The sequence below is a fragment of the Dendrobates tinctorius genome, unplaced genomic scaffold (assembly GCF_039654945.1).
Source record: "Dendrobates tinctorius isolate UK_male_01 unplaced genomic scaffold, ASM3965494v1 ptg000022l, whole genome shotgun sequence".
In the NCBI taxonomy this organism is placed as follows: Eukaryota; Metazoa; Chordata; class Amphibia; order Anura; family Dendrobatidae; genus Dendrobates; species Dendrobates tinctorius.
The window spans coordinates 39,422,084-39,438,716 of record NW_027361690.1 but is presented as its reverse complement, the minus strand read 5'-3'; the positions used below and the strand labels follow the sequence as shown (position 1 = coordinate 39,438,716).

General features: G+C 42.2%; 1 protein-coding gene across 2 annotated transcripts in view; it reads left to right on the top strand.

Moving 5' to 3' along the window:
* SERINC4 (serine incorporator 4) overlaps nucleotides 1-16,633 on the top strand; it is a 114,288-nt gene that overhangs the window by 47,957 nt on the left and 49,698 nt on the right. For both annotated transcript variants that reach the window (XM_073568613.1, XM_073568612.1), the window contains exons 8-9: nucleotides 2,792-2,887; nucleotides 5,933-6,059. In XM_073568613.1, the coding sequence (XP_073424714.1) occupies nucleotides 2,792-2,887; nucleotides 5,933-6,059 (223 nt within the window). The remainder of the gene's footprint in view (nucleotides 1-2,791; nucleotides 2,888-5,932; nucleotides 6,060-16,633) is intronic.

The window sequence follows — 16,633 nt, the reverse complement described above, 5'->3', positions numbered from 1 at the left end:
AGTTAGGGTTAGGGTTGGACTAACCTTAGGGTTAGGGTTGGGCTATCATTAGTGTTAGGGTTGGGCTATCATTAGTGTTAGGGTTGGGCTAAAGTTAGGGTTAGGGTTGGGTTAGAGTGGGGCTAGGATTAGGGTTGGGATTAGGGTTAGGGGTGTGTTAGGGTTAGGTTTGTGCTTAGGGTTATGGTTAGGGTTGGGATTAGGGTTAGGGGTGTGTTGGAGTTAGGTTTGTGGTTGGGATTAGGGTTAGGGTTGTGGTTATGGTTGAGATTACGGTTAGGGTTGGGATTAGGGTTAGGGGTGTTTTAGGGTTAGGATTGTGGTTAGGGTAGAGATTAGGGTTAGGGGTGTGTTGGGATTAGGGTTGTGGTTAGGGGTATGTTGGGGTTAGGGTTTGAGTTAGAATTGGGGGTTTCCACTGTTTAGGTACTTCAGGGGGTCTCCAAATGCGATATGGCGCCACCATTGATTCCAGTCAATTTTGCGTTCAAAATGTCAAATGGTGTTTCCTCCCTTCTGAGCCCTGCCATGCACCCAAACAGTGACTTTTTCCCACATATGGGGTATTGGCGTACTCAGGAAAAATTGCACAAGTGATTTTTTGGTGAAAAAAGTAAAGTGTTTAATTTTTTTCCTTCCACATTGCTTTAGTACTCGTGAAGCACCTGAAGGGTTAATAAACTTCTTGAATGTGGTTTTGCGCACCTTGAGGGGTGCAGTTTTTAGAAAGGTGTCACTTTTGGGTATTTTCTGTTATATTGACCCCCCAAACTCGCTTCAAATGTGAGGTGGTCCCTAGAAAAAATTGTTTTGTAAATTTTGTTGGAAAAATTAGAAATCACTGGTCAACTTTTAACCCTTATAACGTCCTAACAAAAAAAAATTATGTTTCCAAAACTGTGATGATGTAAAGTAGACATGTGGGAAATGTTATTTATTAACTATTTTGTGTGATATGACTCTCTGATTTAAGGGCACAAAAATTAAAATTTTGAAAACTGCAAAATTTTCAAAATTGTTACCAAATTTCAATTTTTTTCATACATAAACGCAAGTCATATCGAATAAATTTTACCACTAACATGAAGTGCAATATGTCACAAAAAAAAACTTTCTCAGAATCAGTGGGATATGTTGAAGTGTTCCAGATATATAACCTCATAAAGGGACAGTGGTCAGAATTGTAAAAATTGGCTTGGTCATTAAGTACCAAATAGGCTCTGTCACTAAGGGGTTAAATCGAACCGTGAGTGCCACATTTTTTCTTGCTTATGGATATTACCTTTATAGATGCTCCTATGAAGCAAGACATAGGCCCCCGATTCATCAAAGCCAGAGATGTTCCTCTTCATGAGGTGGATTGTTTGGGTGAGACACTTCCCATTCATTAAGAAGCGCACACTTGCGTCTGACAAGTGGCGTGTGCCTCAGTGCTCCGCGCCACAAATCTTACTCTAGTCAGTTACCAAAATCCACTCAACTAGCATTAGTCTTCATAGTATTCTTTATTATACAATGCTGCAATCAAAAATTGTATTGACATGACACTTCACATTAATGATAACATCTTCAGGGGATGCTAGTCGTCTCTCACTCTCTTAAGCCCCCGTTACACACTGCGATATCGCTAGCAATATCGCTGTAAAGTCACCGATTTTGTGACGTTGCAGCGATATTGCTAGCGATATCGCTGCATGTGATACTTACCTCCGACCGGCTCCCCCACTGATTATCGCTGATCGCGCGAGAAGCTGCTGGATCATTCCTCGTCGGCCACTTCCTGCGGCGCTTCCTGCTGTGACGACGAGCGACGTGTGGAGCCGGGCGGGAGGACGCAGGATCGCCGCATCTGACAGGTAAGTAGCGATCCCCGTCCCCAGCGATGTCGCTGGTGAGATCTGCCTGTGTGGCAGCTCACTAGTGATCACCTAGCGATGCACCAGCGATCCTGACGGCGTCATATCGCTATTCGGGATCGCTGGTGCATCGCTAGGTGTAACGGTACCCTTACACCAGGACTACAAGGAACCAGAGCTACCACTGCAGTTCCTTTCTCATCACATCATTTTTATAATTTTTAGTTGTAAAATCAATATTAGTTATTATACGAATTAAATAATATTTCTATGCAATGGGTTCATAAAAAATATGCAAAACTCCCCGCTCTGGGCCTCGTGCAACACATCGCTTCTATTTCTTCTATTTGAAAATCTGACCTGAGAGAATAAAAGGGGATCTGACTGATGGCTATAGGCACAATGACACTTTTTGTAGAATAGTGTTTATGTCTGAGGTGACGGTCCTATATATTTCCAGAGTAATCCCATGACAAGCTGTGTTCTTCCTCAGCAGTGTGAATGATAGCTGCGGATTTCCAGCTGGTTGGGTCAGTCTGATAACTTCTTGCCCTCTGAACCTACAAAGAAATAAGCAGACTAGATTTATGTATAAACTATTCTTCTAAATCCCATAAGAACCCACCGCTCCCAGCATCCCTTCCAGTAATCCCATTGGCACAAATCATATAGTAGGGCCATGTGAGGTCATGACTTTGCCTGCTTAGCATGTGAATGGTTTACTTGTATCGTGACATTTGTTACAAAGGGGGCTCTGAATATTTGTGCGGTTTGATGTTGCATCCCCTGCTGTTTCTAGAGTCCCAGGCTTTTTCCGGTATAGAAGCCATGATATTGGAGTGATACTATGCTTTATACACTAGTTTACAGCGTACAGCATAGCTATCATTATATGAATAGGTATATAGTAGTAATACTTGTTTTTTGTTTCGCAGAGCAACCTCGATCTGGACTGCTACAAGCCTCAATCATTAGCTGCTATGTCACATACCTTACCTTTTCAGCCCTGTCCAGCCGGCCTCCAGAAAGAGGTCAGTGCAAATCTACGGTAAATCAAAGTGATCTAGGCTTCAGCATTCATTTATCACATTTTACTGTATTAATTGAATGGAAATTTGCATTAGGAGAAGTCTCCCCCATATCATAGCAATTGCTAGCAAAATAACAGAGAAGACCCTGGTGGACCTATCTAGGCTTGAAGAAGATCTATCTTCCTACAGATCGTTCATCCATCAAGTCACCATGACTCTGAGATCCAGCTGAAAGCTGCTTAAAATAAATGGTTATGCAGATAACCTCTCCCACTGTCGCTCTCTTTGATCCTGTGTGTACAAGGACTAATTAAGGTTTCATGCACTTGCCATGTCCTTGGTTGAACCTTTGCATTGTAGTGCTGTCAGCCTGTTTATATGTGTCTGTATGAGATGACCATGACCTTCTTGTCCCTATTCTTGGTAATAATGGGGATTGTATTCACAGTGGGGTTTTATATCAATCTCCCAGATAGATCAAACAGTGATTGTCAACACATTATACTGAAACGTGGCCATTCTATCACAGGACAAGTTCACAACCAGCAGAACAGTCTTCTTTCTTTTCACATTTACTTGTTCCCTTTGTATGACTTTCTGTTGGCATCCTTTCTTTATCACTTATTTTTTCACAATATTTTATCCATTAACTCATATCATGTTCTACAAACCAGCAACTTACATTTCTTCCCATGGTTTTCCCATTTTTTAGTTGTATCCCAGATGATGCCCCTTACAAAGTTCTAAAGATTTGCAAATATCTGTTTAAAAATGAAACATATGATATTTGTAAGGAAACATGGCACTCCTAGGTGCTCGGAAAGGGTCCCACCCCGTAAATAACAGTATTGAATGAATTCAGCACTTTTAGGAAGATAATGAAAAAAATATTTTTTCATGCCATCCAAAGAAGTATGGTGTAAGTGTCTCAATGACCTTCATCATTCATACACGGGTGTAGGATGGAGCAGTCAAAGCTGTATGTAGTCAAACTTAGTTGTCGCACTGTATAGAGCGACAGCCATCGAAGTAGATGTGCGCCTTGATAAGATGAAGGTGATTGAGACCGAAACGTCACATTTCTTACACTATACTACTTTGTATGACACAAATAAATATTTTCTTCATTATCTTCCTAAGAATGTCTTATATGTTCAATACTGTTAAAAATAAAAAAAATGAAACATAGATATTACCCTGTCTTTTGCCAACGAGTGGCTGTTCTGACTCCATAACTAGGCTGCGAGTGTAGGGTACTCTTGAGACACCATTTCTAGGCTGTCTCTATGTCCCATTACTCACACAAAGAGATTTCATCAGATAACTTGACTCGACTGTAGAGGCATGTATGAAGATTCCAGAAAAAGGTTTATTTTCAAGCTGAATTCTTGGAGTTATGCACAAGTACAGTAGGTAAAAAAGACTATTCTGAACTAGAGGTGCAAGACATGAGGTTCTAAGATGCAAACATTTAGAAAATAAGGGAGAAGAATGGAGAGGTTACTGACATCAGAGGTAGGGAGGCAGACAGGGAGAGAGGAAGGACAAATGTCTAAAAGTCAAACAATGCATAGCAACAATACAATATAATCCTGTATGATTCCCAAGTCGAGGGATATGACAATGGCGTAACTTGAAGCTGGTGTGTCCCAATGCAAAATCTTTAACAAGACCCCCAATTATTACAGGACTTTAGTAGTATGGCCTCCCCTCCAGCACTCTGGCACCACTCCAGTCTATCCTACACTCTGCTGCCCAACTAATCCACCTGTCTCCCCGCTATTCCCCTGCCTCCCCCCTAAGCGAGGCCCTTCACTGGCTTCCTATTGTCCAGAGGCTCCAGTTCAAAACCCTAACCATGACATACAAAGCCATCCACAACCTGTCTCCTCCATACATCTGTAACATGGTCTCCCGGTACCTACCCACACGCAACCTTCGATCCTCTCAAGATCTCTTTCTCTACTCCCCCCTCATCTCTTCTTCCCACAACCGCATACAAGACTTCTCCCGTGCTTCCCCCATACTCTGGAACTCTCTACCGCAACACATCAGACTCTCACCAACAACGGAAACCTTCAAGAAGAACCTATAGACCCACCTGTTCCGACAAGCCTACAGCCTGCAGTGATCCTCGGTCTACTGAACCACCGCACAACCAGCTCTACCCTCTCCTAGCGTATCCTCACCCATCCCTGTAGACTGTGAGCCCTTGCGGGCAGGGTCCTCTCTCCTTCTGTACTTGTGTGTCCCTTATCTTGCACATGTTTATTGTACTTGTCTATATTTCCCCTTTTCCCTGTAAAGCGCCATGGAATAAATGGCGCTATATAAATGTATAATAATAATAATAGTATTGGTCTTCTCATATAGGCCATAGGGACCTTTTCCACCATCTTTTCTCTTGGGTCAATGTTCTCTAAACCCACTATAGCTACATTAAAGTATACGTACCCTTGGACCTCATCTTTAAATGGGTTGTCAAGCCTTAAGCTACAAGTCTGCTGTCATTCTATGTAATTGCAGACTTGTGAATCTTCACATCACGGTCACTGCTCACTGTGAGGATTCTCTGGTGCTGGTGCCAGGATCGGGTGGTCATGTGACTGCAAGTATATGACATGCATACTCCCGGAATGTAAGGCCGGAATCAATCAAGTTGGAATATGGTTGGAAGTATGCATATTGCCCTCTCCCAGCACTGGATAATTCTCACAGTGCACAGTGTAGCTCATGTGAGGACTCACTAGTCTGTGGTCCATAGAGTAACTGCAGACTTGTAGCTTAAAACCTGACAACCCCTTTAACTCTTCGCAAAGAAATGCAGTGACCAGATTATGTTGGTATATGGTGCCTTTGTTCTTGGTTGATACAAACCAGGGGTCACCACTGACGCCAAACTACAAATTTTATATGACCTTTCCAGCTGTAATACGCAGAGGATCATTGTTTTCCATATCCCTCAAAAAAGTGCAGCAATTTCAGAATTTGGTGCACACGCTTATGTGTGATGTCAGATTTTTATGTTTTTGTTTTTTTTTCTAGTTCATTACAGAGGCCAGAATATCACAGTGTGTTTCCCAAGCATCAGCCGAAATGGTCTACAGACAGAAGATACATCGATTGCTGTTATTGGAGCCTGCATTATGTATGTCTGCGTCTTGTTTGCATGGTATGTATATACTAAGCTATACATATATACTAATGAGAATTTAAGTAACATAGATAGTAAAGGATAATTTAACTCATTAAGGACTCACCCATTTTATGCCTATAGGCTGCAGCAGATTTTGTTTTTTCAATGTCACATTCCAGGAGCCATAATATTTTTATATTTTCATTGGTGTAACTGTAAAATTGCTTGTTTTGTGCAGGATGAGTTGGGTTTGTGGGTTCGACCATTTTGTGGTACATGTACCTTAATTACACAACATTATAATTCTTTATGGAAAGAAATATAAAAACAGCAATTCTGCATTTGTATTTTAGCATTTTACATTGTTATTCATTTGCACAAATAAAATGGCTATATCTAATTATCTAATTTATATAGTTTTATTGTTTTTGTGCAATATATACACTGAAGAAAAATAAAATCATTGCTTCTGTATGGACATATTCTGAGTCATACATTTTACAATGTCCCATTGATGGAGCTGTATGAGGGCTAATTTTTTGCCTGATGAGGTGTAATTTTCAGTGGTAGTATTTTTGGGGAGGTGGAATGTACAAAAGAAATAGCAATTTTAACTTCTTTTTTTTCACGCTTTATTGATACACTGTTTACTGTTTAATTTTTTTTTTTTACAGTTTACTCATGAATTTCTTACCTTCCGAGATGCCCGGCATGGCTTCTTATTAGGTGGATTGGTGCGACATCATCTGTGCAACATTGCGCAATAATGACGTCACGTCAGCCCTGACAAATTAAAAGCAGCCATGGGGATTACTGAAATGTAAGCGATTCATGAGCCCCGCGACTAGTGGTCAGAGACTACTGACCTCTACAATTGTATTAGCACCAATGAGAAAAGCAGTCAAAATCCATAAAATAAACAATTTTATTGAAATCACATATATAAAAAGGACACTACAGTACATGGAATGGGGAGGGGAAATATCAAAACGTACACAGTGGTGCAAAGGATCAAAACGCACCGTATCCACAATCCCAGGATTCACCTAGAGTGTATACATAATCAATATATATCCCTGATAGGGGGTTACAGGCAGCTTATCATGGGCACAACAGTGTATGATCAATATCTATCCCTAGTAAGGGGTTGGAACGGCTCATCATAAACACACTAGTATGTAGGCTAAAAGCTCAACCCTCGCTGTTGCCCATAAATCCCTAGCAAGGCATACTGAAGAAAATTACAGAGCAAATGCTCAAAACAAGCGCCCTGTCAGCATCACCAATATTAAGGCAGCGTCAGTTGCCTAAGTCCATAAAGAAAGGACTCCTATAAAGCAGGTGCTAGAAGTAAACATCACAGTAACACCTCAGATGCTGCAATGGCGTCATTACCCGGGTCTAGTGAAGGCGGTGTGGTAGATCCAGTCCCCAACGCGCGTTTCGGAGCCGCAGCTCCTTCCTCAGGGGGCGTGGTAAGTGGGCGCAACCACCCAGTTTAAGTAGCGCGCCCACCGGAAGTCCCACCGGCGTGTACGCTGCCCGCCAATCAGAGGTCGAATCATCACCACGGCGACGCTGAATACACGTGGGCCCACGTGATCAGACGCCGCCGGGTGGGAGGAGTCAACCAGCCGATCAACAGACAGCGCACACGCGCAATGGATGTGGCTATAAAACCACCATTTTGATTGGGGGCAAATAGAAGGGCAAAAATAGACAAATGTAATACGCCAAGATAAAAACCATATGGAATACTGAAATGAAGCCGCATAGTGCCTAAGAAACAATATAGCCACTATGCAGAGCAAAAATTGAGATAGAGCAAAAGACACATATACAGTTAGGTATAAACAAAACCTACAATACAAAGACATATAAAAATACTAGAGCCTATACCCGCAATTAATAATGGTACATGTAATCATATAGAGCATACAAAATTGTATTAGCAGCAAAGTTCTAAAGAGGTACAGCATACATATGCCAGATATATACATGTTAGTAAACTAGAATAATCTAGCATACAAAATATGCACTAGCTATTACAGTAGCATATTAAAGCAAAATATATATATGTGTAGCTCCTCTTATACACACAAGAAATATATAACACAAGCAATAATGATGTGAAATAAACATATATTAACGCATCATAGTACATCAACAGAATATGTAGGTCAATTCAGGCCAATTGTCTTCAATATCTTCAAACAAACTCCGGACTTCACCCACAATCTCCAAGAAAATAGATGATGTATATGGATAACTACAAAAATAAAATTAAAAAGATAAAATGAATAAAACAGCAAAAACCACAGTGACGTGGACGCTCAACAGAACCTGACTACAAGAATGGGACATATGAAATATTTTCGTTCAATCCATATGGTTGGATAGTACATAATGTCCAGATCCACCTAGTTTCGGACCTGGCTAAACGACTGAACAATTTACCTCCCCTTATGTTAATGTTAAGGGCATCAATGCCCCGAACACTAAGTAACGTGGCATTACACCCATGATATTCCTTAAAAGTGCAGGCAGAGGCGGCCTGTATACCCAGGACATGTTCTCTTGTACGAACCTTCAATTGCCGTGTTGTCATACCCACATAGATTAAACTGCAGGGGCACGTGGCATAGTATATCACGTACCGAGTGGTGCATGATATATGATGCTTGATAGTAAATGTCTTAGTACCATCATAATTAGTAAATGAGGTACTCCGTACAATATTGGGGCAGGCCACACATCTGCCGTATGGAGCACATCCCTGCCTAGCCGGAATATCATCCAAAAAGGTGTGTGCTCGATGGTCAACATAGTGATTGGCTACCAATTGATCCCTCAAGTTTCTAGCCCTCCTAAAGGTGATGGATGGATATTCCGGGAGAAATTTACTTAGAACTGGATCAACCTTAAGGATGGTTCAAGCTCTTGCCATAGCATCACGCATCAACCCATGTTGCGAGTGAAAGGAAGTGACAAAGCGAACCATGTCATTCCCTTCAGATCTATTACGATGTAGAGCAGGTCATTGCGAACTGCATACTTCACACGTTGATAGGCCCTTTTGACACTCCGTCTACTATAGCCGCATGTCAAAAAACGTGTTTTCAATTCGTTAGCTCTAAATTCGAAATCCGCATCGGTGGAACAAATGCGGCGTAGTCGCAAGAACTGCCCCACTGGAATGGCCTTGATGAGATGATGCGGATGGCAAGAGGAGGCATGGAGTGGGGTATTGGTAGATGTTTCCTTACGGTAAATATCCGTTTGGATTATACCTCCCACATCCTTTCGAATAGACACATCCAAAAAGTTGATTTTAGTCGGATCCCATACCAACGTAAGTTTGATATTAAGATCATTACTGTTCAAGGTGGACACAAATTGTTGAAGGTCGATGGAGCTGCCCTGAAAGATAAAGAAGATATCGTCAATGTAGCGTGCTCATAACTAGACACGCTCAATCATCCCCTCTCCATCAGACAGGAAAAGGTCCCTCTCCCACAGCCCCAGGAAGAGGTTAGCATAGGATGGCGCAAAGGCCGCACCCATGGCAGTCCCCTGGAGCTGTAGGTAGAATGACCCCTGCAACACAAAAAAATTGTGTGTGAGAGTGAACTCCAAGAGCTCCAGGATGAGGTCTCTGAGTCCTGGTATGGAATGCTGGTATGGAATGCTGGTATATAGAGACTCAACATCAGGTGAAGCAAAAAGAGAATCACTCTCCATACAGAGTCCATCGACCTTCCTCAATAGATCTCCTGTGTCCTTAAGGAAAGAGGGAGGAAGACTGGATACTAGCGGCTGAAGATGATGGTCTATCCATTTATTGATATTTTCAAGAAAATTCCCTCGTCCAGATATAATAGGTCTACCTGGTGGTGACTTGATGTCCTTATGGACTTTCGGCAAAAGATACAATGTTGCTATAGTGGGCTCTTTAACGATAAGTGCCGAAGCCAGCTGTCTGGTGACAATGCCGTTGATCACGGCCTTATTTACAATCCGGTCTAACTTATCAGCAAATGCAGAGAGGGGCTTATATGTCAATTTTTTGTAACATTCCAAGTTGTTTAACTGGTGGAACGCTTCCCTCTCATACATTGCTGTAGGCCAGATCACCACATTGCCACCCTTGTCAGCTGGCTTCAATACCACATCAGAAAGATTTTGTAAATATCCCAGCCTCACTCTCTCATTTTTAGTCAAATTATCCACCTTGCTGAATCTGGGGATTTTCATAAATTCATCAGTCACCACACGCACAGATAGATCTATATTAGGACATGAGGTGAAAGGAGGGAACTTCATTGACCGTGGACGGATAGACGGGGGAATCTTACCTCCCTCTTCATCATGTTCAGCCGCCAGTTCCTCCAGAGTTCTTATAGCCTCCTGTTCCTCCTCTGTGGGAAAAAGATGTTGGAGATCATTGTTGAAAAAATAACGTTTGAACAGTAATGATCTAGCAAACAAATTGAGATCCTTCACAGCAGTGAAGGTATCAAAATTGGAAGTTGGTGAAAAAGTAAGGCCTCTTCCCAATAAAGACAGGTCCACCTCGGTGAGGTTATGGCTACTTAAATTAATCACCTTATTATCTCTCTGATTCATGTCAGGCTGGTTAATTAGATGTCTTTTATAAGGATGGAACGAGTGATCACGTAGCCTACGAGACCCGCCATTACCATGGGATGAGGCCGAAGTTTGAGATATATCCGACTGTCCACTCATGGAGGTGACTGAGGCACTGGAGATCGTACGGTGCAGATTAGAAGCCTTCCTCCATAAATAGACCTTCTTGGTCTGATAATCTTTAAGATCCCTATTAAATTTGGTCAGCTGGTTATTCTGGATCTTTTTAACCACCATATCCATAGTTTTGTCCAATTCAACTTCAAAGGATTGAATTCTGGTAGGTGGACATCCTTTACGCAGTTCATCTTGAATCAAATCAATAGACTTGTCTAGTGTCTCAATATTTGTAGAATAGAAGTTCACAAGGAGCTGTAGGAACGTTAAAGAGCATTGATTAGATGCTTCCTCCCACTTTGAAATAAACGTATCATCCTCAATCGGAAATGTGGGGATAACTCTCACTCTCAGCCCCCTGGGAATCATTTTGTTAGATATATATTTCTCCAGGAATAGCCTGTTCCACCACACTCTAGATCTTTTGAGGAGTAATGTTTTAATGTGTTGTAACTTCACATCCCAACTAGAGTCGCCCGTCTGCGAAACATCACTCCCCCCCGAACCAAAGACCTGGTCCACTTGATCGAGCCAAACTTTTTCTTTCGCTCGAAAGTCCATCTTGTCCACCTCTACGATTGTCCAGAGTCCTGCAAATCAATTTGCCCATCTCTATTCACTACTTAAAAAAATAGAAGTATGTGTACATATACTTTTTTAAAAACGGATTTTTTTTAGGGGGGTATTCCATAGTTTGAGACCCATGGCTTTTTCATATTTCCATAGAGTTGTGTGAGGGCTTATTTTTTGTTGGACAAGCTGTCATTTTCACAGGTTACATTTTTTTCCTTGTTAGGAGTTGTAATATTTTTTGGTATCATTTTGGCATGCATAAAACTTTTTGATCTAGTAGATTTGATAGTCTAGAGCGTATGGTAGACCCAGTGGCCATTGTTAATCCCCCTGTTGCCATTGCACCCCACTGGCACAACGCGATTGCATTTCAGGGGTATTGATGGACTGGCAGAGGGAGGGAGCTCTCCCTGTCAATCTCCTCATGTGTTGTCTCCAATCCTAGCAGTCACACAGCAGGACCCTGTCTGTGTATATCAGTTGGTCTCCTGCAGGTGATCGCACTGGTACTGAAGCTGTACCATGCGATCAGCATGACAAACATATCTGTCATCAAGCAGACAGTGACTCGTGAATATATCATCATACAGCATTAAGGATTTAAACAGGTTGTCCCATCTTCATTGTTTAGGAACACAGTCTCCAGGCTTCCTTCTTGCTGGGGCGTGAGTGTTCCTGATTAAGTAACAGTTCACACCAGCAGCAGCTGGCCCAAACTTTGCGCTCCCCAATACTGTTATTTAGAGTAGGTTTTCGTCTGCAGCATAGAGGAACACAGGGGCACTGAAGCTGGCCTGGACCGGAAGCCAACATTGTTCTTCAGCAATCAGGGACAGCTTCAGAGCAGTTATTACAAGCTCAATAAAAAATGTGGCATATGTTCAGCCACCACTGCTAGACTTCAGCCGTGGCCAATAACCTAGGCAACGAGCTGTAAAAAAAAATATGCAAAAAAAGTAGGGATAGCAGTGGAATGGAGTCTGATAGAAATATCAAGTATGTTGCAAACTTGCTTGATTTCTTCCTTTCTATTGTTCTCTTCTTAGTTTTAAACATTGAAATAAAGATTTAAGTATAATTACGGTAATATTTAGTTTTGGATCGTAACATGACACTGTATTTACATACAGATATATATGTAGTCTGCAGGCAAATAGTGTTGAAATCATGTTGAGCCTGCTTACTGGAACAGCAGCTACAGTGAGAAAATGAAGCTTTATTTTCCCTGCAGCTGCTCACTTCCAGACACAGGGGCAGTGCAGGGGAGCTGCTTCACACCACATAGTGAGTGCTGCTGTGATCACTCCCCTGCACTTTGAGGACAGATTGCTCTGCAGTGTGTATGCAGAATGTGTGTGCACAGTAGGCTATCCGTCAATGTGCAGGGGGAGTGATTACATCCACACTGCACTAAATCGATGACTCGAAGTGAATAGCTGCAGGGAGAATATAACTTCATTTTCGCCCTTTAGCTGCAGCTCTTGTAAGCTGGCTGCAGATGTTTTAAACAATATGTATTTATCTGCAGATTACCTTTATGTCTGCAGGTAAATAACTTTTCTGGAAGTGACAGTTTCCCTTTAAAGATGTATTCCTACCTCATTTAGTCATGGCATGGAAACACACCAATCTTAAAGTTATGATATATCTTAGCAATATACCCCTTTAAAAGACCAAAGTGATGTGCTCAAAGAGAATAATTCAAATGAATGTCAGGAAAAGAACAGACCATGAAGGCTCCACCAAGGAATCGAATAGCAGTTTTAGAAAATGGCTCCCAATCCTGAGTTTCGATTATAGGACACATACATGAAGGCAGGTGGTTGGTATGCAGGGGAAGCACAAAAATGTACCTAGTTATGTGCATGGAGTTAAGCATGCTGTTAGATTTTTTATGCCCCATTATGTTCTATAGACAAGTTCAGGAGATACATATGCACTTTCTGCGCTCGGCAAGCCAAGGGCTCATTATCTGCCAGAGCAATACCCTTTGTGTCAGTGACTTAATTTTGTTTTTTTCAGAGGAATTTTCTTGCAATTTTTTCTAAATAGGCATTAGGAATAGTTTACATGATGCCCTTATGCAGAGACTGTCTTGGCAACAGAACTTTATGAAAAACTAACAGACTGCACATAAAATCATCTTTCATCATATAGTAATGTGAAAGATTAAGACCAGTTGAAAACAGAAGCGATGCAAACATATTATTTTGGAAATAATTTACTAAATCCTGTCCCATACATGTCTATGAGTCATGGTCTAACAAGACAGCACAAGTGATCGTCTTCGTGCTTGAGTAATGTCAGCATTTCACCTCATTCACTATTGCTTCATGAATCAGTAGATGAAACCTCTTATGACCCACATTTATATTCGGATGCCTATTTAGGGAACAAGTCACTAGACCTACTTCTAAGAGCTAAGAAAGAGCTCTAAGACATGCTTTCTAAAGACCTCCTATAAAAAGTCAGTCAAGCTCACTGATTTCAGGACAACTGGTAATCATTTAATGCAATGTTTCCCAACTCTGGTCCTCAAGAGCCACCAACAGGTCATGTTTTCAGGATTTCCTTAGTATTGCCCTGGCGATGGAATTATTGCTCGTGTAGATTTCAGGAAATCCTGAAAACATGACCTGTTGGTGGCTCTTGAGGACCAGAGTTGGCAAACACTGATCCAACTCTCTAATGACAAATGATGTTGGGGTGGTAAGTTAAAGTGTCTGACAGTGGATATGTCCAATTGAAGATATGGATGAGCCGAGCATGTATATGTATGGGAGAATCAGAAGAGACTGCAGTTGTTTGTTGAGAAGGTCAATTAAGTGTAATTGCTCCTTTAAAGATGATGTCTCACAAGAGACATTGATTACATAATTATATATTAGATATGCCAAAAATATCTGATAGATGTGTATCCAACATCTTGGACACACAATTTGAATCCTCCGTCCAACCACCAGTGAGGAGACTCTTTCGATTCTTTGCTATAAAAGTTCTTCTGAATACAGACAAGGGATGTAACATTTACTGTATGACATCTCTACTACATGTACCATCAATTTCTCTTAAAAGACAACCTCTTTAAATAGCATAGGTTGGTGGTTGTATACGTGTAACACCCCTTTAGGGCTACCACAGTACACTGGGTGTTATGGGGGGGGTCTTACCTCTCTAGGGCGCTGTGCCTCCACCCGAATCTTGATTGGAGCTCTTTCTGGGACTGCAGAAGGACAGTTATCTTCTGCCAGGGGCTGGCAGAAACCCCTGCCACAGCTCAGTACACACACCCAGGGAACAGGAGTAAAACCGTTTAACAGGTTTATTGCTATTCAGCAGAATTGAGGTGGGTTTAAAGGAGTAAGGCATCATGCGTTTGTGTGCGTTTTTTTGCGGGTTTTGGTGCTTTTTTTTTTAAAAAAAGCATGCTTTTTTTGCGCATACGTGCGCATTACAATGCGCATGTATGCGCACCCATAGACTGTAATGGGTGTTTTGCTGTAAACTTTTTTGGGGCAAGTCGGACGCACAAAAAATGCAACAGGATGCATTTTGTGCGCCCGAGCGCACACTACTAAAAAACGGATGCGCATACAAACGCATGTGTAAGCGCACCCATGTAAAAGATAGGGGGAAAAAACGCATGCTTTTTTTGCGCTAAAAACAGCGCAAGAAAGCGCAAGAAAACGCAAGTGTGAAACCAGCTTAACATACAATACAAGTAACGGTGCTCTATAAAAGTCATATACACATCACAGTCTACTTCTACTCCGACCCTGCAAATATAACGTAGCAGGTTCCCCCTCTTTTGTACTAACTCAGTCCAAACGTTGGGGCCCAGTTGCAGCGGATGTTGGCGCACAAATTAGAACCGTTGGTGCACTTAGATGAATATTACTGTCAATAGTCTGGGCTGTAGTGTACTCACTGTAAATAGCGCTGGTAGAACCACAAGTCTCAGAAGGGCACTCACTGTGTGTCTCAAATGGTCAGAGGGTTCTCTGGACACCAGCTGGGGGAGGCAGGATTTAGGCCTTTATGCGGTGGGAGTGCCGGCAGAACTCTCCGGGTCATTGATGTTAATTGCCTCAAAGGGTGACAGAAAAACGTTCTCTCCAGCAGCGCGGGTATCTCAGCGGGGGCCGCCACACTCTGCAGTGTAGAGGAATGCAGATCCACACCGCTCCGTCTCTCACAGCAAGCTGCCACGCTCCTTCTCCTCTGAACATTTACTTTCACTTCCTGCCCAGCTCCCTCCCCCAAGTCCCTCCTCCTCCAATCCACTCTCTCTCCTTCTATCCTTCCAGGCCGTGTCATCTGACTGAAACAAGGGTCCCTGGGAATTGTAGTCCACTGCCGCTCAGGGGAAAAACGGTTAATGTCTGTAGGTCCCTGTTTAACAGCCGCTGCAAAACTCTTCTTAGTGTCTATAAGCTCCAGTATACCGGTAGCTGCTCTGACAGTTCCCTGTGCAGTTGTTACATACATTATGTGTGGTGATTGGCAAATGAGATATAGAAAGGAGTGCTTACAGATAATAGATGCTCATTCTAAAATTATGGTGGATTCCTTTGTAAGAGATTGCCTGTTATTGAAAATTTGTATTTAATGGATTATTCTGAGATTATAAATGCGGCCTTCATCTATTAGACACGGGGGAGACCTGCAATGAACAGCGTCTCTTGCTCTGAAGAGTTCATCATGTCCGTTCAGTTTGTGGATTTGGAAGTAAACTATGGAATTCTTAAAGCACCGCTCAAGTGTTTTGTTTTGTTTTTTGAGCGCTGCTTTTACTGTAAAGTTCCTGCCCCCCAGTCTTATACTGACTCTCCAGCATCTTCACCTCGTTTTCGGTGCTGCTCCAGACCCAGGGTGCCATCTTGTTACCGCAGCTTCTGACTGGCCGGAAGTCATAAGCTACGTGAGAAGCTCATACTAGGCTCTCATAGACTTGTATTGAGTTGTGACCTCCAGTTTACGCCATGAAACACTGGAGCAGTTTAGCAGATCACAAACTGGCGGAGACTGACAGGAGCTGCGACGATAGATGGCAGAGGGCGAGTATAAGATTAGGGTCAGGGACCGTAGATTTAAAGCACCACTCCAGTGGTAAAATAAAATAAAAAACACTGTAGTGGTGCCTTAATTTACCCTGTGGTAGAGCCACGGGGAAATTGAACACATGTTACATGATTGCCTAGATTACAGTTGATCACTCATGGTTCCAGCAGTGGATCTTCTTATTGTTGTGGGACCCTATAAACGAAAAGGAA